At 34.2% G+C, this 25502-nt stretch overlaps 1 protein-coding gene across 2 annotated transcripts in view; it reads right to left on the bottom strand.

Moving 5' to 3' along the window:
• Prm (Paramyosin) overlaps positions 1–18012 on the bottom strand; it is a 50116-nt gene extending 32104 nt beyond the window's left edge. Inside the window, exons 1-4 of one of the 2 annotated variants that reach the window (XM_023165534.2) lie at positions 17768–18011; positions 17350–17406; positions 2270–2356; positions 2052–2218 (exon numbers count right to left, since the gene is read on the bottom strand). In XM_023165534.2, the coding sequence (XP_023021302.1) occupies positions 2052–2218; positions 2270–2356; positions 17350–17406; positions 17768–17887 (431 nt within the window). In that variant the 5' untranslated portion in view covers positions 17888–18011. Of the gene's footprint in view, positions 1–2051; positions 2219–2269; positions 2357–17349; positions 17407–17767 lie in introns of both variants that reach the window. The other variant, XM_023165536.2, reaches the window with a different exon arrangement.
• Between the last annotated feature and the right edge of the window lie 7490 nt (positions 18013–25502).

The raw sequence follows: 25502 nt of genomic DNA, 5'->3' as shown, positions 1-25502 counted from the left end.
ATGACAAGTTTGGGAAACATTGAAAATTATCTTGGAATACAAGTAAGAAGAAATAGTGATGAACTTTATTATATTCATCAACAGAAATACATTTCAAAATTATTAAAAAATTTCAATATGGAATCTGCCAAACCAGCTAGCATTCCTTTGGATACAGGATACTACAAAAATAGATTTTCCACCGATGAAAAATTTCATAATGAAAATGTTTATAGAAGCGCAATAAGAGCACTATTGTATCTTTCTGTGAATACGAGGCCAGATATATGTATCGCTACGTCAATTCTTGGAAGAAATGTTAGTAATCCTCATAAATACGACGGATCATGAAATATCTTAAAGGAACTCTGAATATAGAAATTAAGTTGGGAAATCTTTCAGAAGAAAATAATATTTTATACGGTTTTTGCGACGCTGACTGGGCTGGAGATAAAACTGACAGAAAGTCAAATAGTGGATATTTATTCAAATACATGGGAGCGATGTTCGATAGGCAATGTAAAAAGCAAACTTGTGTGGCACTTTCATCTACCGAGGCAGAATTCGTCTCCCTGTCAGAAGCTTGTCAACAGACCATATATTTGACAGGACTTTTTCAAGATTTTCAAATCGAGATCTCAGAGACCATTATTTTCGAAGACAATCAATCATGTCTTAAAATGGTTGACAGTGGAAAAATGAGTGACAGGACAAAACATATAGAAACGAAATACAATTTTATCAAAGATCTGAAGCAGAAAAACAAAATTAATTTTCAGTATTGTCCGACCAGTTCAATGTTGGCTGATTTTCTGACAAAACCACTTGGGCCTGAAAAGAAGTTAAGAAGTTTGATTGGATTAAAGACAGAAAATTCATTATTGTTGAGAAGGGGTGGTGGAGATTAACAACAAAAATGAATTTGAGCCACATTATATTTATATGTTTTTGATTCGATGTTTCTATGGTTGTGTGTTGTTATATATTGTCAAGTTCAGTTGTTATATTTTACCAGAAATAAAAATTATAAAAAGTCTCCATAAAGTTCTTATCATGAATTGACCGAAAATTATTCAACAGATATGTTGAATTTTATGAAATCCTCTCGGAACGCGTCGTAATTCAGATTTGTTGTACACCACATGTTCTTCAGATGAATGTACCTTTCATGTGAATGGGCAAGTAAGTTATCAGAATTTCCGATACTCGAGCGATTCGAATCCTAATACTGTTTGTCAAATTCACACCAAAATCCTCAAAAGCTATATTTTTGGCAGAAATTGCAGTTAACCATATAATAAAACCACACCTAGATGGTGTGTTTCCGAAAAAACGCCATCCAGTCAGATCTGTTATTACGAAATGGGATAGTTTTTAAAAAAAAAACTGGGCTCCTCCTCATTTTCCGTACCAGTACAACAGTATCTTGATAACAGCTTTCCGAGATGATGGATTGGAAGGAGGGGTCCTTCCAATCCATCATCCACTGGACTGTTTTATTTTCTATGGAGACGGTTAAGATTGAAAGTCGACGAGACGCAGCCAATCTCTAGATAATCTACGGAAAAAAATTACCTGATGGTGTAGGCCAGAAAGGAAACAGAAGATAATTCATACCATTATATTTGAGTTATTGGCGCTTATTTCGGATATTGGATGAAGTTTAGTTCTCTCTTTACTTTTACTTTCTAATTCGAAATTAAATACAAACCTAAAACAGTATTTCATTTTTTCTAATGTTGTCCATCGTTAACAAGTCAAAAATGATATAGGTTCGAATACAGAATTGACTGACTTTTTCAATACGGTGTCAATCTACCATTATTTCTATTTAAGTGGGGAAGTGGCTGACAAGAGGCTGATTATCACGTAGGAATGTGTCTCCCTGTTTATTAGGATTGACGTGTTACCTGATTTTTTTACAGTTTCAATATCAAATGACTTTTTAGGATGGCTCGTTCCAGAAGCTATACTTAGCTATTTGTAATTTATATAATTTTATCTATTTTAAAACAATGATTCGAAGTGAGCTCACTAAAGAAGCATGGTTTCAAATTGAGTTTTCAGTTTACCTTGATTTAGCTTTGGCTAATGAATCAATTTGTTCCTGGAAGTCTACAACAATTTCTTGGTGTTTCCTTTTCAAAATAGCTGCAGTTTCCTCGGATTCTATGTGGACATCTTCTAAGAGCTTACGAAGTTTCAGCAATTCTGTGTCACGTTTTTTGTTGATTTCAAACTAAAAAATTTTTTTTTATTACAAAATACAAAGTAATCATACCTTCCATACCTGACTCTCAGCTCCTCCTTCTGCTTCTTCTAAACGTTCGGATAACTGAATAACTTGGACACTCAAATCTGCTTTTTCTCGTTCAATCTGAAAATTGATAAAGTAAATAACGAATATTGCAAAACAAAGCAAGAAAACAAAGCAGAAGCTTAGCGAATATACAAATTATATTGACCTTTTGAGTTTTTAAATTTGTTTCAGAGGTACTTTCAAAACTTCGTTATCATAATTCTTTGAATTGAGTATTCAAACAAATTATGCCAAATGAAATGGTTTGTTTTCTAAATTATCCGTTCTAAATGCTTTTTTCTGGAAAAAAATTAGTGAATAATCGGTAGGGTTGAAAATTTGTTGGTTAATATATATTTTCTATCTATACTCGCAGATTCACGAATAATTAAATTTTCCTCATACTCAAATTGCGCTTTACAATCAAATTCCAAGATTCACTTACATTTCATATACCTTGAAAGTCTAATCAGAAACAAATATTAAATTATGTGTAATTTTGTCGTTTGAGTTGTGTTTGATAATGTTAAAAATTTTGGAATGTGAATCGACAACGCCTTATGGCCTATATGAATACGTATCTCAAATATATTTTTATTGTGTTTTGAGTCTATGACAACATATTTCTGTGGTGATAATTATTATTATTGAACTGAACAAATGTAGGTATATATTCCATATAAATATAATTTTGATATTATTGATAACACATCAGATATGAATCAATATAATAGATTCACAGACAAGAGTCCTTGATCGTGGAAATTTACATATTTTATGGAATTATACATTATATATAATAGTATATATGATGTATCTGTTTAAATCTATTCAAAATCTGTTTAGATTTCTTGCTTTACAAATAGTAGAGAAAGAAACGATTCACTGTCGTAGTACTAGTATCTACTAGAATATTGTGTGTGGGAAGAGATTTTACCATGCTATTAGCAGGGGTCCCACAAGGTGCAGTTTGTTTGCACCACCTCTTCTCGGTATAGACAGTAGACGTGCCTAAGCCTGAGAATAACTTTAACAAGTTGGTACTCTACGCGGACGATACAGCTCTACTGGCGAGATGAACCAGTCATGTGCAAGTTACCAGATACTTACAACAGCAGACGGACAGATTAGAGGAATGGGTTATCCTTTGGAAGATCAGCATAAACCCTGACAAAAGTCAGGCAATACTGTTCACCTGCAGGATGGTACACCTGGAAGGAAACGTCACTTTCAACGGATAAGGGATTCCGTGGACCAACGGAGCGAAATACCTGGAAATCACTTTCGATAGAAGACTAACGTTCAGAGCCCACGTACGACAGATATTAGGGCTGGCATGGGCCGCCCAACAAAACCTACAAACGATTATAGGTCGCAGAAGCAACATGGGACTTCACGTAAAACTGCTGTTAATCAAGACCGTACTACTCCCAATCATCCTGTATAGCTGCACTGCCTGGGGCCAGTGCGCAGCGACATACAGACGCAGTTCCAGACGTTCACGAACGGTTGCGTAAGAGCCGCTGTAAACGCTCCGAGATTCATACCAACTTACCATATAGGTACATATACCGGGACCTGGACCTGAACATCCACTACGTAGACGCGTATATGAGAGAACACGCAGAAAACGTGTTCGAAAGAGTTCGATCACAGAACAGTCCAGCGCTGCGCGACCTACACAAAGCACTCAACAGGGAAGACCCAAGATTTCGAGACACAAGAGGACAACCAAGCAGAATCGTTATCAGGCGGCTCCGGTAAGTATAAAAAACTTTTAAACCAGATTTCAAATTCAATTCTTTTTCAGACTCATTGGGAAACACTTGTTCGCGACATAACGACTCTCGTCTCCGGTTAGTTTTGGAGGGTCCCATGCAATAAACCACATCCAGGTAACGTTATGATTTAATAAAATACTAGATGAGAAAGTAAAAGCACCTAAAGGCTGGCTTTCGATCGCAGTAGGTCAGATGTCAAACTTGCTGAAGTGCCCATCAGTAAGTTGAGGACCGCTCCGGAGGAGCGGAGATAGATGGACGAGATGGGATCTTTTGCACAAAGTAACCGTGTGGGGAAGATTTTAACTCAGAGCACTCAACCCGGAAGGGGGAATAGGGGAGGAGACATTTACTTTACACCTACTCATTCGGTTTATACAAATCCGTCTCTCAACCGGAAGTGTATGTAACCTTGCAATACGTTTCAAGGTAATATCTTGTTCAGGAATTCACAAGAACTCCAATTGATTGGGTGTCTTGCTATACAGGCAGTAAAGCAAGAAACGATCAACTGACATAGTATCAGCATCCTGTGTGTGAGGGGGATTTCACTTTACAACTACCCATTCAAATGATACTTATCCGTCTTTCAACGCGTATGCAATCTTGCAGTGCGTAGAGACCATCATATGAGCAGATCGATATTGAGATTAGATTTTGAGGCTGCGTTTGAGGCAATGATGAATCCCAGAATGACATGGAATCTGGTATGGAAATGCCTAGAAGAACTGGAGCAACAGGTAGGCCAAAATAAACTAACTCTATCACAGAAAACGAAAGACCTGATAGGTGTGCACGAAACATCAGCTCCATTTATTGGCCCTGCATCAAGTGTAAGGGGGTACCAAAATCTTTAGTGTGGAATCAGATCAGGGAAGTGAGATAGTATCTGAAAACACACACGGGAAATCATTCAGGAAGGGTTCTCCTGAAGAAATAATCAAACTGTTCCAACTAAGCAGAGATAGCTCAAAATAATTTTGGGCTACTCACTGGACATTTATTACTTAGGCTGAATAACATAAACAATGCAACAGGGACTCTCATTTTTTATGTGAATGTGAGACACTGGATCACTGAAGAGTATCCAGTGTCTCACAGAGTGTCCAGAAGAGTGTGACAAACATGTAACAGTGTTTTCCAGAGACATGGAATAAATGAACAAGTAAGAAGAATATATAAGTATAATAGTATGATGCAATATAAAGAAGAGTATAAAAAACAATTATTCTCACCACTATATAAAATAGTAACGTCATCTGTGAAGACAATGGTACAACCTTCAGAGTCAACTTTCAAGAGATCGTTGACAAATTGAATAGTATAATACCCAATACTTTCATTGTGAAACTAGGTACTCAATAATGACTCAATCATTTTGACACTAATGTTAATACATTCGTGAAAAGTCAAAGAGATATTTATTTGTCCCCTATTTTTTCCATGGGAAATCGTATCTAATACCGTGTCTGAGTCAACGAACACATAAAGATTTGGCTTGACGTGATCCATGGTAAAACAATCATCTTTCTTTCGGTGTATGTGTTGAAAAGAGGACCCAAAATAGTATTCCGTTAACTCGCTATCGTCACCAAAAACGCTCAAAAATCGAAATTCATGCCAGCTAAAATTCATTTAGGTGGTGGGAATCACACTTCGGCGTGTGATTTCCGCCGATTCTTCAACATTCTCGGAAAATATAAGTTAGGCAACCGAATTTTTTCTAAACATGATTTATAATTTCGTGCGACCTATATTTTCACCAATGTTCGTATAGTATGTAGTACAAGATTCTACAATTGCTTGTTCACTTGTTACATTTTTTTGATATGTTTCAATATGATGAATTTTTAATTTTGGATCAATAGTTTATTTATCGTCTTCAAAGCTTGCCGAAGTTTGCTGAGCCTATTTCGAGTTTATTTGTTTTTCTTTCGTGTTAGTTTTCGTTCGCTAATTTTATCGATTCATTGAGTTTATTGCAATGAGTTTGGAATTTACTTTTTAATAATTTATTATTTGGTTGCATGTAAGATTATTTATGAAAATTGTTTTTAGTATTTTCGAGTATGAATTGCATACTTTTATGTGTTTTTTTCAATTATATTCTAGAATTTTTTCATAAGCCCATCAGTGGATGTATCAATATTATCATGTGTCATATTAAAATAAAAGAGAATATTTGATCTTTGTACAGCGAATGAAAGAACCAAAATAAATAATTTTATAATTGTTGTGCAATACTTAATAACAACCTTATTGCCGAAGAAACTAAAAGTTGATTATGATAAATGGGCTCTGGAGCGATCTGTTTTGTGAACTTAGCTTTGGCCAGTTTTGGCTTATTTTTCGAAATGTTCACAGATTTGGCCTGATTGCTTGATATTCAATTTGTATATGTCAAATACACCAACAAGTGTTACAAAATAATTCTATAGGGTCGTCCAAGAGAGATTTTCGAACTTTGAAAACGAATAAAGGCCATTTTGTTGAAGCTATATCTATGGAATTGGTTGTCATTTATTCAGTTTGTTTTGCCAAATCATCATGGACGCTTAGAGCATTCAACAACAAGTGCAAATAGTGTGTCGCCTGTGTCTGGAAAATGATGAAACTTCAGAGCATATACTTTGTGCCTGCCCCGCTGGGGACCGAATCAGGTTCTTTGAGTTCGGCAGATCTCTCTCTCTCTCTCTCACCATCTGACCTGAAAGACCACTCACCATACAATCTAATCAGCTTCGTTAAGAAGCTGGGTTTATTTGGCCGAGTGTGAATAGGTGTGAGCCACAATAAACCCTTATGGGTTGCGGTGGAGGGTCGAATAGACCCACTCACTTCAGACCTACCTACCTACACGTGCAAATAATAAAATTGTTTCATCAAAGTGGGTGTTATGTTCGAGCAACGTACCGTGCGCTTTACCTATACGTCTACGAAACACAATATCTGGCGAAAACATTGCCGCTATATTATGTGAAAGTGTGCAGGAAAATCCAAGGCAGTCGATTTTGCTTTGCTCACAAATACTTGGCCTTTTGCAGACATCAATTTGGCGAATTTAGCGTCGTGACTTGGGCATGCACCCGTAAAAAGTTCAACTGGTCTAGGAACTGAAGAGAAACAATTGTAGACAACGATGTGTGTTCGCTGAATGGTTTCTGGAGCAGTTGGCAACTGAAACTAATTTTCGTCTAAAAATCATCATCAGCGATGAGGCCACTTTCTGGATGAATGGGTACGTGAACAAACAAAACTGTCTAATTTGGGACAATACCAATCCACATGAGATCCCAGAGCATCTAATACATCCTGAAAAAGTGGGTGTGGATATAGGGATGGCGGCGTCATCGGTCCATATTTCTTTGAGAAAAACGTTGGTCAGGCAATTACTGTCAACGGCGAGCACTATAGGTTGATGACTAATAACGTTTTGGCTTGAATAGGATGATCTGGACACCAACGACATGTGGTTTCAACAGGACGGCGCTACGTGCCACACAGTTCATGCCACGTGGAAGTGATGTGAAGTGTCCACCGAGATCGTGCGATTTGACCCCATTAGACTTTTTCTTCGCAAGTATATGTGAATTAGCCACAAATCACAGCGGTTCTCAAAGCCAACATCGGTCAAATTCAACCTGATTTATGCACCAGAGTCATGGAAAACTGGACGTTTCGGATGTGTTCCACCCAGAGAAGCCCTGAATGACACCAATAGGTCTTTCAAATGGATTAAAAAAATTTCGATGTTATCTCACACACCCTTTGTTTTTTTTTTCTGATTGATTCGGCCGTTACTTGATGAAGATGCATAGAAATTTCATAAACTACACCTCACGATTTGATCACCACAAACTTTATTTGAGAAATATATCACGACATGTTTCGCTAACACAGTATCTTCTTCAACAGTGAAGACAGTGTCAGTCAGACAGTGTCAACTATGGGAATTCTCGTCGTACTCAACTATTCTGCAAAATTTTATTATTATCTTAGACTCACACCAGTCATTGGAACAGTATATCTTTTTTTGTACAGAACAGAAATATTTTCATTTTGAAATAACAGAGGAAGTTTTTCAGAAAATTTGACTACTTTTTCGTTATCTACGAATTTAATATCCAAATTTCAATGTAAGTATTTTCATGATTGGATATGAAACTTAAAAATTATCATTAGCAATTAGGAAAAAAATTTAAAAATAAATTATATGGGATTATTGGAAGTGACTCAGTATATATACATCATGTCATTATCATTATTATGTCCTCATAATGACCTTGTCAATGAATTCTTATTCTGGGATTAATATCGAATATGTTCAAAATGTTTCTCCTGTACCAAAAAGGGTAGAAGAGTCGCAATTTTTACGATCAGTTATCAAATTTGTATTGACATTTTCCACACCACAACTTAATCAGGTCAGCACACTGATTATGTAGGTTCTAACTTCACTTGTCAGATCACATTTATTTTTTGTGTAAAACTGAGTGCTACGTTGTATAGTTGCAAGAAACGGTATTTTGAAAGTTGAATATAACACCAATTAGCAATCCTTAAAACCATATTCAGTTAGCGAATGTTCATTTAAAACACGATCAAAACTCGGAACTTGTTAGGAATCACACGTTAAAAGGCAAGGTTTCGCTAATCCTTAGCTCGCACAAGTTTCGACTTCTGAGGGTCGTCGTTCGTAGAGGTGCGACAGCTGGTTAACGGAAAAACAGATTTTGAAAAGATTATTAAACAGTATGCGAGAAAATACTATGGTCACGTTCAAGTTTTGATAATCAGAGGAACAGAATTTGATATTTTACAAATGTGATATTAAAATTAGAATCGATAGTGTTCGGTTTTGGAAAGAGGAAGGGATAAAACATTTTAGTGTCTCGAATTAAGTTTCTGTTCATTTTTGAAAATATACGGTGGAATCCCAGTTATATAATTCAGTGAAGAGTGTGGTATTACGATGAGTTCGTGATATTTTCTTTGCATATTTGAAATATTTCGAAATCATATATGAAATGCGGAAATAAATATGCATCAAGTAAATCGTGTTAAAATGGATATAAGTAACATTTATTAAAATAATTAGATTCGGTAGTGGGAGTTTCTGCTGTTTTAATAATATTCTGAATCGTACTAGTTTAGACAGAAATTATGATCGCAAAATCTCAATTAGAAGATGATTGAATCTATAGATGATTACAATTCAAGTTACTATTCTACAAAACGATATTTTCAAATCATGCTTTGAATTCTAGAAAAAAAATTTAACAGGAGAATATATTTTTCTTACACATTCTTTCTGGGAAATAATTGGGGATACTTCATATAGTTTTATCGTGACAGTCGTCACACAGAGAGAATATTTCAATTTATACATTAAATGTATTAATATATCGTTACAAGTTTTCTAGTATAACTCTTATTGAAATAGTTCTAATTTTATATTCCGTTTATAATTTTGACGCATATTTCAATCGACATTCAGAGTATAAATTTCACTAGTTCGGACTTCCATTGTCTAATATATTAAATGATTTGGAATTCCTGAAACAACTAAAAAGAGAAGAATTAAAAATTAAAAAATGAATAGCTGAAAATAACAATTATATTAAGCAAAAAATAACCTGTAATGAAATAATAGTGAAATAAAATACAAGTAAAAAATAAAACAATTGAACAAAAAATAAAAATAAAGAAATAAAAATAAAAAGTTGAGAGTTTCCAAGCCACGTTAGTTCACGGCGTTTCGATTGTTAGTATCTACAATCGTCTTCGGGTGATGACTGGGTTATTTTAAGCTATTCGTTTTTTTATTCTTCTTTTTTTAGTTGTTTCAGAGATTTCAAATCATTTCAATTATTAGACAATGGAAGTCCGAACTAGTGAAATTCATCATGAAACATTGTCAATCATCTTCAAACAAACATTCAGAGTATAGCTTTGACTCAGAATCTGCTCAACTCAGTTGGAAGTGTATATCCTTGAATCAATCACTCCCATACTTATTTAAAGAATACTTATTTAACAGTGTCATGTGATTCATAGTAGTTCTGGAAATATGCCAATCCTAAATGTTATTCCTATTCGTTTTCTTCCACAATGTTTCACAATGGTGAAATAAGCTATAATGATTATTCTATTTTATTCAGGGAGGCGAAGGATCAACAATGTGAAATTGTTATTGTTATTGTTATTGAAATATTTTCAAGAGTATCAGGTGTGATGTTCTGACTAAGTGAATTTGTTCAACTTCACCAAAAAAAAATTAAAAAAAAAACGTTTGAATAACTTTGTAGGAATGGGCAGTTATCATTATGTTGAAGAGGAATGTCCACCCAAACTTTTGAGATATGTTTTGTTACAAGAGATTATACCCAAAGCTGGCACTTGCATACACAAATAAGTCCTCTGATGCCGGTCTGGTAGTGCTATTTTATTTCCAGAAGGGGTGTATGCAGTGAAGAGCTCTTTCAGTATGTTTTCATCTTACAAAATCGTGCGGTACGAAATCTCTGTGGACCAAAGTGGAATGATCCATACAAACTGTTTATAATGCATGGAATTTCAAATGGAACTTCATTGTTTGTTCTTGAATCGACATGTCCTATACACGATAACAAAGGTACCTTCACTTCCATCCTCACCATAGGTTTGTCAATTAAAGGTTCCTATCCCAACAAGTAGTCAAATAAAGAACTCAATTATATATAATGGAGTGAAACTGTACAAGTTACCTAAAAGTGTAACAGAATATGTCATGTTACTATCTGTAAGAGAAACTTGGAAGCAATTCGTGTCAAAAAGGCTTATTATACATTGAATGATTTTTTTCAGGATAACTTCGACAAATAATCTGCATGTATGTTTTTTTTTTCTTAATATTGCCTTTCATATATATCATTTACTTACTCAATTTTATTTTTACTCATAAACAAGCTTACATTTTGACATAAATACTACTTGAGTATGTGCTCATGTGTGTACATGCATATATGTATGTATATATGTGATTAATAATTTATACAGCGTGACTCACGGTCGATGGTAGGTTAGACGTTTCTGGAAAACGCAAAGCATGATTTTTCCGAAAATTTCACCTCTCACATTTCCTTACCTGTTCTATCGATCTAAAATACTTTCAGCATTGCGGTGTTGCCACTTCCATCAAAAAGTCCTAGCAACTTTATTTTTTTAAATGGAACACCCCGTATATTAATACATTTTTGGAATCGCTCTGGTATTTTAATACATTTTTGTTAATAATATCCTATACCTATCTCTATCTGTTTTCGAGATAAAAAATTAATTGTGCTAAATATGGTCCAAAACATAGCCTTAATTGAAATTAAGTACATCAGTACTCTCAATTCATGAAAAGTTGATATTTTGAAGATAGTTTGGACAAACTCGAAATATTCAAATAACACCAAGAAGTCGACTCCATACCATATTTTTTCAAATGAAACCCCCTGTATATTACTCGATAAATAGAAAGATGGTGAAAAATACTTCAAGATGATATACATGTCCCTATACCTAAATCGTCAAGTTTTCTTAATAGAGCCGTTTTTGTGGAAAAATAGTTATTCACGTTTTACCAACAAGTGTTGAAAGTAGCATTTTATTTCGTGAGTGGGGATTATTGCAAAACGAGCGTCAGCAAGTGGAACAAACTCACGAGCAAAATAAAATCACTTTTAACAAATGTATCCTACAAATTTTTTTGTATAACGTTACTGCTGATAATAAACAAAATTATAGGGTCCATGGGATTTGAACACACGATCTTTGGATTACAAGGCATATGTTACAACTACATACGCCAACTCACGTTATTTTAAGGAGGATTATTGGTTAGTCATGAAGGACATTCTACAGTTGGACTGAATACTACTTCGTCATCGTCAGTAACTTCACAGGGATTTAATATTACCAATAGCACGAACTGCATGTGTGAACTTTTCTAAATGATTTTTGGTAGGTGTTCTGATTGAAGTGTTTCTATCAAAAATATTTTCAATAACATTCGTACAAAAAATAATTTTTAAAGAATTTGATTTCTAGGTAGCCGTGGAAATATCAAGCTTATGACAGTTTGGTGACTTTTATAAGTAATTGATAAATGGTTATTGACGGTGTTTCAAAAAGTCGCCAAAAATGAATGCAAATATTGATTATTCAAACGAAGTTCTTATGAAATTATTTATTATACACGGACAGTGTGATCAAATCATTGCCAGAACTTGTAGAAAATTCAACCAAATGTATCCTAAATTAACACCAAAGAACGAGAGGAAGTTTGTAAAATTACAAAACAATTTCCTTAACTATGGCTCCATGTTAAAAACGCCTTCAACATTACCAAAACCTGTTACTTCAAATGAGGACAATACTGTTAACGTTTTGGCATATTTTTATGCATATTCAGAAGCTTCCATTCGCAGTGCAGAAAAAGATTTAGGTGTATCACATGCTTCAGTACAACGAATTTTGAAAAATCACGGAATGCATCCGTATAAATTTACCAAAGTTCAAGCTCTCAAAGCAGAAGACTTCGAACGTAGAATGCATTTTTGTGAATCCCCATTTGATTCATACACAGGAAGATCGGAAATTTTTGTCAAAAATAATATGAAGCGACGAATCAAAATTTACGAGGGATGGTATTTTCAATAGAAGGAATGAACATTTTTGGGCTGATCATAATCCTCATGTTACAAAAGAAATGGGTTTTCAAGAAAAATTTGACCTGAATGTTTTCTGTATTCTGAAGAACAATAAAATTAGCTTTTTTATTTATGAAGACACACTGAATGCAGAGAGATATCTCCAAATATTAAGGACGATTGTAACCGATTGTCTTGAAAATTTGCCTCTAGAGGAATATAGGAGTTCGTGGTTTTAACTGGACGGAGCCCCAGCTCATTCCACCCAGAAAGTTTCCAGAAAACTTGACGAACTCTTCGACGATCGTTGGTTTAGGCGTTTAGGGCCGTGGGATTGGCCACCGAGATCACCCGATCTCACGCCACTTGACTTTTTTATGGGATGTTTTGAAAGAAAGGGTATACAGTACTCCAGTGCCTACCAAAGAAGAATTGCGACGGCGAATAGTGCGGAGTATTGAATATCTGGATCCCCAGGAAATTGAAAAAGCAACCACAAGTCGCGTACAAAAAAACATTTCAAAGTGTTTAGAATGTAATGGACAACATTTTCAGCATTTATTGTGAAAATGTGATATTTTGTTTACAATTTTGTTATTTTTAATCATCCTATTCTGTTATTGTCTGTACTTTCACATGTTTTAGCCCACAAAATCTTACTTTTTACCTAGAAATGACTGATTTTTGGTACAGTTGTTCCCTGGAAACTTTGAGCCATAGTTAAGGAAATTATTTTGTAACCTTACAAATTCCTCTCGTTCATTGGTGTTCAGGATACATTTGGTGGAATTTTTTACACGTTCTGACAATGGTTTGATCACTTTGTTCATGTGTATAATAAATAATTTCATAAGAACTTCGTTTGAATAATCGATATTTGCATTCATTTTGAAAGATGATTCGAAACACCGTCGATAACGCTTTGTAAATTACTTATAAAAGTAACCGAACTGTTATAAGCTTGATAATTCCACTGTTACTTAAATCCAAATTCTAAAAAAAAATAATGGTTCTAGTAGAAGCGACTTTATTGAGAAAAGTTGACGATTTAGGTATAGGGACATGTATATCATCTTGAAGCATTTTTCACCATCTTTCAATTTACCGAGTAATATACAGGGGGTTCCATTTGAAAAAATGAACTTTTGACTACTTTTATGCACAATGGAAATAATAGTAATTTTAGCACGCCCTGTATGATATGGAGTCGACTTCTTGGTGTTATTTGAATATTTCGAGTTTGTCCAAACTATCATCAAAATATCAACTTTTCATAAATTGAGAGTACTGATGTACTTGATTTCAATTAAGGCTATGTTTTGGACCATATTTAGCACATTTTATTTTTTATCTCGAAAACAGATAGAGATAGGTATAGGACATTATTAACAAAAAAGTATTAAAATACCAGAGCGATTCCAAAAATGTATTAATATACGGGGTGTTCAAAAAAAAAGAAGTTGCTAGGACTTTTTTATGGAAGTGGCAACGCCGCAATGCTGAAAATATTTTATATCGATAGAACAGGTAACGAAATATGAGAGGTGAAATTTTCAGAAAAATCATGCTTTACGTTTTCCAGAAACGTCTAACCTACCATCGACCGTGAGTCACGCTGTATAGTTATACCTTACATTTCAGCTAAAAAGTATATGTACGCAAAATGTATTCAAAATGTATGTATATATCTTTTCATTCCTTCGTTAACTGTGTTCTGTCTTCATTTGAAATATGTTTTGTCTCTTGATAACAATAAATCTCTTATGGAATTTTCTATTTGTTTGTGAATATTGGAACTTTGTATTTTTTGGAGGTTTTGTACTTAGAGACATATATCAAGTATCAATAATGCAATTTCAAATGACACATATGGTAATGGAATACATGACAGTTCTGGAATGAATGCATTCCTTTTTGGAGTACGTTCATAAAAGAATTCAAACTTAAATTTAGAATAAGGGAGACACACAATTTTGCATGAAGTTACAAATTGAGAATATTTATGACAAGGAAGTGGATATTCTTTCCGTATACTCGAGATGTTTATAATTTTATATGCAATAGATCAGCAACAATATATCAGCATCCTGAGATTTGTATTTCTGACTACGAAAAAATGAATATTTTCGAAAAGCAAGGAATCTTCAACAGAAACATCTATTGATTTATCTGAGTCATACCATTATTTGCCCCAATCTCAAAAGGTTTTGCGAATATTTTTTCAATAGGTCCATGCCAGGCAGAAGAATGGAAAAAGAAGTTCGTATTTAATGACATAAATATGCGATCCATAAATATGCGATCTGGCAATGATCCGAGAATTTACTCTTTTAAATGTATGATACGTACATTTCATAATTATCCAACAAAGTACAAATAGTAATATGAATCCAGGGCCATTTGGATGTTGGCAATATATTTGAAAAAAAATTTTCTGACCCCTATCAACTGAACAGCAAGTTTACTTGAGCTGTCATTGAAATTGTTCGATACTAATAACAATCGCAAATTTCTTTTTCTGCCGTCTTCACTATAAACATACCACCCATCTTGAATTCTGGAAAGAAATGGTCTAGTGATAACCTACACAATTCTCTAAACTTCAGATAAAACAAATTCTAAGTTGATTATCGGTGGGAAAGTTATCGTCTAAATTGCAATTCTGCATTCGATTTTTAAACAGATATCGTTTGATACATAGATAGGTAGTTATTACAAATGTTACTTCCACTAGAACAAGGCTTTCGGAAATTTCATCCTTTGTATTGAATTTTACTGAATCAAGTTGGTACTAAACATAAATAAAATATTTCATAATTTCGTAGGAGAATATAGTATATAAAATTGATTCTGAACAGACCTAATTTGACAAAATATACAATTTTTTCAAATTCTATTTTTTTAAATGCCTAACCTATGTAAATATTTGAATTCAATGAAATGGATTTGCTTTTCAAGAAAATATTTTTTGAGGAAAATGGAACGACTATCGTACAAATACAGCATTTTGTAAATATATGGGTTAGTCAAGCGCTATATTTTTTTTTCAGATAAAATATACTAGTTATTTTGAATTCCCAAAACTTAGAAACGCATTCGAAATTACTATTATCTTCAACGTATGGATTATTTAGCATGATAAAATCTGACAATGGTATTAAGTAATAAAACTTACGTAATAATAGCATAATTTCTAATTTAGCTCCGGATCATTTTCTGTTAAATATTAATCAGTTGGCTGCATGGAAACTCAAAAAGTCTCTGTTTTGAGATCTATTTACGTTTTCCCAAATATTTATTACCTAATAAATGAAAAGTTTTCTTTCGCTTCTTTCAACAAGCTAAAATTCTTCAATCCTTTTCTCCGTTACATCATCAAAGCCCACATATAGAAGATAGTAGTTTTCATGTTAGAACATAAAGCTGAGTTATTAATTCCTCGCAGTTGAGGTGCTTTTTAGCTGTCCAAATCATGTGAACTTTATCAATTCTATAGCAACCAGTTCGTTCCTCACTTTTTTTTTGGTACCTTTGGTACTGGTACTTTTTAGTACAAAGTAATGAACTGTACTGATTGAAATTGATTGATTCTGGTGGTTCTCTCCTTCTAAGGTACTCGTTACCCGACATTTCGAAAGATTAGCAATAACAGTACCATTTTAGAATCCTCCATTACTCTTTTACCTTTAGATTACTGATTAAATGAATATTACAGGAGTTTTTTCCCAACATCAAACCGTTATTTCAACACCTCGATATGTGTTTCGATCACCAAGTGATCATCTTCAAGAGGAAGATCAAACTCATCCTCTTGAATATGATCACTTGGTGATCGAAACACGTGTCGAGGTGTTGAAATAACGGTTTGGTGTTGGGGAAAAATAATCCAGTAATATTTATCACTACACTAAATGTTCCAAACAGTGCAGTACTGATTAAATCTCTAGTAATTGATAGGTTTGAAATTTACTCTTTGCTATACTTCACAGAATTTCATCAGTCTGAATGTCCATCTGTTAGTAAAACTACTTTTCCAGAAAGAGTTATTGAGAATATTACAGCTCGTAACTGTATCCTTATTAGCGCCACAACGTCTTTAAGGAGTGCTTCTTCACTCCATAAGTTGAGATGAGATTAATTTCAGGACGAAACACCTTTTTCTCTGCACTCGCGAATCAGTAGTTTATTTTTGGAACCATGAAACAATATAGCTTGAACTGCTCGAACTGAATTGGAAATATACCTAGCCAGTTTTAAAATAAACTGTAACCTCATTGAATCGCATTGCTGAGTGTCAGTACAGAATTCTCAGTGGAAAATGTTTAAACTCTAAAAAAATAATTTGATGACCTAGTTATTCACTTCATTTAATTCGAATTTATCAGCTTTATTTTGAATATTTTCCTACAGTACATGATTTCAAAAAATAAAATTAGTAGATTGCATTCAATATAATAACGATAAAATAGCTTTTTGGGAGCTACAATATATTTCAGTCCTTTGCTATATGATTTAGTTATTTTGATGCGTGATTTTTTCTTTCATTTCTATTCAATGCAAATGTAAAAAAGCGCCAGTTTAAGCAACTCATAGCAAATATTTGGGTACTCACTCTGGATCTAAGTTCTCTTTCGATTTCGAGATCATCTTGAAGAAGACGAATTTTATCCTGTAAAAAAGTGATGTCTCTTTAGCTTCGTTATTGTGATGGAAAAGCTAAGTTCAATTTTTTATGACATGTCAAATTTTAATTTACTTGTTTTCAATCAGTATACTTCAACTTTCTTCGAATGTACCCTACGACACTGACAAAGAAATATGCTTTTAAGACACAAATTTCTGGTTAGTTTTCAAAATAGTTGATTATTTGATTTGTCGAAGAATTTGACAATATTTATAAGTGGATACCAAAATCACTAATTAATAAATCCTATTGAATCACTAAAACACTACACTCGTCACAAATCTCACGAAAGTGCACAATTCCTGGAATTTGGTAATATGATCCAGTTGATGAAAATTATTTTTACCTCGAGCCTAGAAAGGGCTGTCAGATCAGCGCTGTACTCTATACTGACGTCAGCAGCACCACCAGCCGCTCCACTGGAACGATATGAATATTTGGAAGTCCTCGCCACGGAAGAAGACATCTTTAAAGATTCTCTTTTTTGTTCGTCGATGCACTGACCGTCGAAAATTTCAGTGTTGAAACCCGCGTGCTGAGCCGCCTTTCAGTGGTGGCAAAGTCGTTCGTATAAGCGTCCCGACGGCAAAATCATAATCAAGTAATCGCTTAAGTCGGCGCTTGCGTACTGGGAAGTTTCCTTCTTTCTGGGAATAGACGACGCGCATCTCCCGAATCCAGATTATCTTTAATGGCGTCTGAAAATTTTTCTTTCTCATAACAAAGAACAAAAATAACTTCAGGCAAAAATCTACATTGATTAGCTTATTTTTATAGATTAAAAGCAAGTAACGAGTTCAATAAAATTTTGTTTTTTCATGAATCAAATCTTTAGTCCAGTTAAGGCTAAAAGTGATTCATGTAAGTGGAATTTCTGTATTAATACTCATTCACTCACTACATTTTATTAAAATGAGTAATAGGGAAATGTTCGATTCGAAATACATTACACTGACTGGGGGAATTCATTTCTCAAAATACATATTTCAAAGATGAAACGAAAAATCAAGAACTCTTTACTCATGTGATGCACTGTTTGAAACCTTTGGTGTAGAAATGAATATTGCTGGAGTTTTTCCCAACACCAAACCGTTATTTTAACACTTCGACACGTGTTTCGATCACCAAGTGATCATCTTGAAGAGGAAGATCAAACTGTTTGATCTTTCTGAATATCACTGGAATTTTTTTCCCAACGAGGTGTTAAAATAACGGTATGGTGTTGGGAAAAAACTCCAGTAATATTTACTCTTGACTCATGTCAATTTTCTTTAATTGGTTTACTCTTCCAACTATCATTTCACTGTGATCATTTTACGAAAAATTTTATTTTCCAGAATATGAATCCATTTTTTGTGAATTGCTCCCAATTTTATTAAGAAAAGGGTATATAGATGGTACAAATAGCCACAAAAAAATGAAAAAAAAATCACAATTCACGGCTACAATAGTAGCCGAGCTTTGATATGGGTCATTAACGACCCCTTCAGCATTAAACATATATGAAACATAAACATATTCAGACTTGCTAATCATGTATTTCACTAATAAAAAAAATTAAATACAATTCTTTCAGCAGAAAACTAATGAACTTAGTGAGTGTGGTATGTCTCGAAACATTTGTCATGCAGGGGAACGTCACAGCTTTCGCAACATTTCGTAGTTTTGTTTTTACAAACTTGGCATCTTCTTCTGTTTTGTTGGGTGAGGATAATATGTCTTCCGTTTGCTATCGTGGGGTTTCTTATATACGCTCTTTTTGGTCCCGGTGTAATATTTTTTGTTCCATATTTCAGCAGCAAAGACTGAACAACTTTTCGTCGGAATGAGAGGTTATCACCTTTATAGCCATACCCCCGAGCTAAGAGCCAAGCGTTGGTGATACTCACATCAAATAACCAAAATATTATGGGTATGTACCATTTCTTTCCCCTTCCCCTCCCCGAATTCGGTAATTCGATACGTGGTTATCAAGTTGATCAACGCCGCCCATAAATATGTTGTACTTGTTCACCACATTAGGTTGAGGAATATCTGTTTTAGCTTAATAACCGAATATCTCTTGCATGTTGTAATTGGATAAAGTTCAAACTCATTAGAGAGTAACGTAACAACACTGTTGTCATTCCAGCGAACTCCTACAATATAATTATCTTCATCATATGCATTGCACATTGCTCCCCTTGCCAGTTTTTTCATAGTAGAAACATCCACTAGTCTACATTTACTATGTCTATTTTCCCTCACTGTTCCGGTGCCTTGGTATCCATGTTCTCCCAATTTTTTCAAGAGCTTTGCTAAACAAAAGAAGTTATCAAAATAAAAAGACATGCTCTCATTGGATATTGTGACTTCAGGAAACTAGCAAAATGAAAAATGACTGATTCTCCCAGACCCATTCCTTCAATTTTATCATATTGGCTGTTTTTACCTTGATAAATTTGAAACTGTAGGCAATAACCTAGCTTATGTGCTGCAACCCACGCTTTGTAACCAAATTTCACAGGTTTATTTTTTATATACTGCTTACATGTATGCCTTCCATAATATGGAATCATTGATTCATCGATTGATATATTGTCTTCAAATGGCGCATAGCGAAAAAAGTTTTTATTTAGGGCATCAATCAATGGGCACTTTTCCCAGTTTGTCGTCTTGTGGTAAATTTTCATTATCTGCAGCGTGCAAATTTGAAAAAATTTCTTCGAAACGGTTTCTACGCATGGAATTAGTAACAAGTGAATTATGTACATCTTCACTTTTTTCCCACAACATCCTCCTGCGAGGAACAGGAACATATCCACTAAGTTGTAGAATTCTTATAAATGTATACATATCCCCAGTTTTCAGCTCAAATAGTCTATTTTTTGATGAAGCGTACGTAACCGTATATTTTACTAAATTCTCTACAATTTCTTCAGACGAAAGAGGTTTTGCAAATTTACGATTTTCTTTTTCTTGTCTAGAGTTTGGATTGTCTTCTCCGCCTTTCCATGAAAATATGTCCTCTGTTTTCCGTCTTTTTTTTTGGGAAAAAGTCGTTGTATCATTCTCATTCTCATGTAAAAGCTCATCTTCAAAAAAAACTTCCACTGGAGCTCTCAGTTGAGCTGCTTCTAACCTGTTGGGATCGATGCATTCCTCATCCCCCGAATCTTGAGCACTTTCCTCGCCATCACTTGGAGGCAAAAGGACTATTTCATCAGGAACTGGGTCATCTTCATCTAGTCTCTCAATTTCTTCTAATATTTCGGCGGTTGTGAGAGGACGTTTCCTGTCAATGAAATATGGTTTCTGTACGAATATCCAAAAATGAAAATTATGTATAAATAGTATTCATGTGCCCAGAGGGTCGTTAATGACCCACCTATATTCAAATGCCCTAAACGTGACAACTATGCTAAATATGAACTGGCAAATCTAACCCCAACTATCTTACATACAATAACGAAATACCTTACTTACCAGTATGTATCCTTATGAAGCGCAGCCATTCTCAACACATAAAAAATATGGAAAAGTTTGAATGATATTGAGAACCCCTAACCATCTATAACTTCACTTCAGTATGTTTGGCGGCATAAATAGACACGTGACATTGCGGAAGTAGGTAGTGGTTAACCTAGTTGCAGTTGAGACTGTAGTTTTGATAACATATTTGTCGTGGGTCGCTAGCGACTCCATGGGCAGTAATGGGTTAAATGAATGCTAACAAACTGTACTTACATGGAACACTATCATCCTCACTGGTATACATCGATGTTTCGCCTTAAGACACTTGCCCCAAGGCTCTTCAGTACCAAATTGGATAACATTAGAGAAAATACACACAATTCATTCATGAATTACAATTTTTAATGTCACGGAATGAGCTAGATATGCTTATGTCATCGATGACATCGTAATGACATTCATTCACCTATTTGATTTAATCCCAGCCAAGAGGAATCTTATTTGGATTGAAGGGGTTATATTTTTAGGAGTGAATAATTTTTGGAAAAGAAAGTTTTTGGCTTTCTACTACTCCATCTTGATACAAAAATGAATCCATTGTTTTGTTAGTTTAAAAAAAATCACCTTTACGAGTATTCAAATACTTCTAAGGTTCATTAGATATCTGAGAGTTTAATCCCGATAAAAAGTCGTGAAAAAGAGAGATGGATTTTTTAAGAAAAGTCTCATTTTGGCTTTTTTACTTCTCAATTGATATACAGGGTGTATCAACGAGTTGTAGGTGGACGGTAGCGACTTCCCAATTTGAATGCAAAAAAAATATCCAGGATAAAAGTTGTAGACAATATTGAAAGCTGCATTACAAAAATAACGACCAGAATATAGGGTGCATCATTCGATGCTGGAAATATGATTTCAAACAATCTATTATCTTGAACTTTGTATTGTCGTTTTCATCCCAATAAATATTGAATATTTATGAATAGGGGTTAACTAAATCAACTGAAGACTATTAACAAAATAATGAAATATTGAACAAGAAAACATATGTAATTAATATATGAGCATTAACACTAACAATTCGAAACTTTAATGTTTATCTTGTGATAGAATGGGTTACTTCTCTGATTCCATTTTTTCAACACGCTTTTATTAGCTTCACATGTTTGTATGTATTTATGTTTGTTTGTTTGTTTGTTACTCCAGAATTATCGACAATATTGCTTGATCTATTCGCGGGCAGATGGCACTGTACGTAATCTCTTTGATATAATTCGAACTCACTTTACACGTATTTCTTCATTTGACAAAAGTTAATTTTTATTATTATTTTATCATTTTACCACGCATTTATTATTAGCTTCACCTGTATGTATGTATGTTTGTTTTTTGTTGCTCTCCTTTTCATTTCATATTTATTGCCGTCTGAATGCTCGTGATCTGTATCTGACAGAATTATCGACATTATTGCTTGATCTATTCGCGGGCAGATGACGCTATACGTAACCTCCTTGATATAATTTGAACTCACTTAACATGTATTTCTTCATTTGAAAAGAGCATTTTTTTATTAACGCCTCCTTTGCACGCCTTCCTTGGGCTTGGTAGCTGATTTTCAAGCTCTCTCTCAGGAATCGGAAAATATCAATGGCCATTTTTCTAAACAATATACGGCTGATTGACCCCAAAGTTTAGATAAAATAAATATAGTTTAAAAAGACTATAAAACACGCTTTTATAGTATACGAAACAAAAAATGAAAAATAAATATATAAAAACTTGAACTTTTTTTTTTCAAATATTGTGGTAAAATCAAATGTATATCAAACGCTTGTCGCTTTTTTCACAATAATACTAATATTTTTCGTTCGTTATTGTTTTGAGCTTATTTTAAATAAAAATTATTTTTAACTTTTCAGTTCGATTTTCTTTAAAAGCATGTTTTTTAGTTTTTTTAAACTATATTTATTATTTCTCTCTTCCACGCTTTGTTTACTTCCTGTGCCTGAAACTTATTTCGAAAACACAGTTCACAAAATCGCAAAACGTTGGCTATTGCTACGTACTTAAATTCACGCAAAACCAAATTTTCTGAAATATGTTTTGTTTAGTGACTAAAGTCTATCCAAATCCAAGATAGACTAAAACAAAACAAAACCGAAGCGTGATGTTCACGTGATCGCCCAGTGTCAGATGGAAAGGGCAGCGTTCATTGGTGAATTCGCCTTCTAGGTACGAGTTCGGTACCAGCACAGGGTTGAAATCAGTCGTTTGCGTGTTTGTGTGGCGTACGTTATAGTATATTGTTTAAAATTGTTTTCCAAGATGTCCAGTACAGACACTGCTGATGACACTGTGAGCTATCCTCTGAGTCAAGCCAGGAAACGTTCCAAATAAAGACATTTGAGTGTTGAGATGAAAGAGGTGATTTTAAATGTGTTCAAGAAAGATATGGAAGAAATTGAGACATCGACTGTCGACGAAGTCGTATCGAAAGTTTCCGATAAAATTGGAGTGTGTTGTGCTTCCATTTACAATGTTTTACGGGAATATAAACAAAATCATACATTTTCCAAACCGAATACAAATCAGAATCGTCAAACCATTATAAAATCAATAGATGATGCTGATAAACATGCAATCAGGAGGAAAGTGCATGAGTACTTTTTCAGAAATGAAATACCCACGATAGACAAGGTACTCACAGAAATAAATGAAGATGTTTTATTGCCAACTTTTAAGCGGTCAACATTCCATAAAGTATTCAAACATTTGAATTTTATATGGAAAAAACGAGGGCGCAATAGTTTATTATTGGATAGAGAGGAAATTGTGTTATGGAGGAGAGAGTATTTGACCAAAATTAAATATTATAGGGAACAACAGAGAACAATTTATTATATGGATGAAACCTGGGTTAATGCTGGTCATACTACCCTTAAAGTATGGGTCGATGAAACTGTGACCTCATCTAGGAGGGCCTTTCTAGATGGACTATCCATCGGATTAACAAATCCATCAGGTAAACTTAAATTTATATTAAGACCTGCCTCAATTTCAATATATAAAAAGTACAATACAATAAAATACTTTATTTTTCCTGAAACTTTCTTACAAGCATGGAAATCGTCATATACACCCGAGTATTTGTTTTATTTACTTACATACCTCTTCATAATTTCAGGTAAAGGAAAACGGCTTATTATTTGTCACATCGGCAATGAGAATGAGTTTGTTGTTGAAGGTCTGTGGTGTTTCGAGTCGAAGAAAATTGGAGATTATCACGAAGAAATGAACGGTGAATCTTTCGAACAGTGGTTTTCCAAAGTTCTACCCTATCTGGAGGATAATGCTGTAATTGTAATGGACAATGCACCTTATCATTCGCGACGGTTAGAAAAGATTCCGGCAACGTCTTCAAAGAAGGTTGAAATCCAAAATTGGCTGCGATCAAAGAATATTAGCTTTGAAGACTCAATGCTTAGAGTACAGCTACTAAAAATTGTCAAGAAGCGCAAGCTTGAATACCAAAAATATATAGTCGATGAGATGGCAGCAGGCCAAAACAAAATTGTCCTTCGCCTGCCTCCATACCACTGCGAACTCAATCCCATCGAGTTAATATGGGCGGATATGAAGAATTTTGTAGCTCAGCATAACACCACGTTCAAATTTGCAGATCTCAAAGTACTTTTTGATGAGGCTTTGAAAAGAGTCACAGCGGAGAAATGGGAGAAGTGTGTTCGGCATGTGATATCGGAAGTCGAGACAAAGATGTGGAAGCTTGATAACATAATAGAGGCACAAATCGAGCCACTAAAAATTCAGATTGGTGAGGATGACACTACTGATGAAGAGACAAATTCATCCAGTTGAATAATTTTGATTAATATTCCTTTTGAGTTTCAATATCACGTGCGTAGGGCATGTCAATGTTTACATCCACTCTATCTTGGATTTGAATTTGCTTTAGTTAACTAGTCAAAAATAATGACATAGTTAATATATAAGTATAACTGCCACTACTCAACAGAGAAACGCCATTGGGTATGAGAAGTTGATAATCAAAACAGGTTATCATAGGACCTTTTTTTTGACACGACCACTGAATGGAGTAATTTGAAAAAATGTATCAATACTGACATAGGCTATATTATCAAAGTGACGGCATACCGCCTCACAACCAAAATCAAGTAAGAAGGCTTCTGAGCAGATGTCATAGAAATAAACAGATCGGAAGACCCTTTCACTGGCCGGAACGTTCCCCAGACCTCATGCCACATAATTTTTAACTATGTGGATATGTTGAAGGAGAGGCATATCCAGAGAAACCAACTACACCAAATCAATAAGAACAACTTCAATCGAAATTTAAAGAGATAGTGTAGATATACCTCATTTGTGCATAACTCAAATTGAAAGATTTTTTAAACATACGCTATTAATAAAAACTTCTTGAAATTGTTTGATGCCATTGTGTTTTTACTAGAATGGGGAATGTTCCTCCTGAAAAAAATCAAGTAGTTTTCATAAAAGAGCTCTAAAACAACGCATTTTAAACTTATCATTTCAACCTTTTTCTTTAAAAAATTATTTAAATATTCAAAAAAGAGGAATGAAATAATGCA

The sequence above is a fragment of the Leptinotarsa decemlineata genome, unplaced genomic scaffold, assembly GCF_025532065.1.
Source record: "Leptinotarsa decemlineata unplaced genomic scaffold, Ldec_3_MD MMD2_tig00004307_RagTag_RagTag, whole genome shotgun sequence".
Classification (NCBI taxonomy): Eukaryota; Metazoa; Arthropoda; class Insecta; order Coleoptera; family Chrysomelidae; genus Leptinotarsa; species Leptinotarsa decemlineata.
This window is presented reverse-complemented; position numbering and strand designations above follow the sequence as displayed.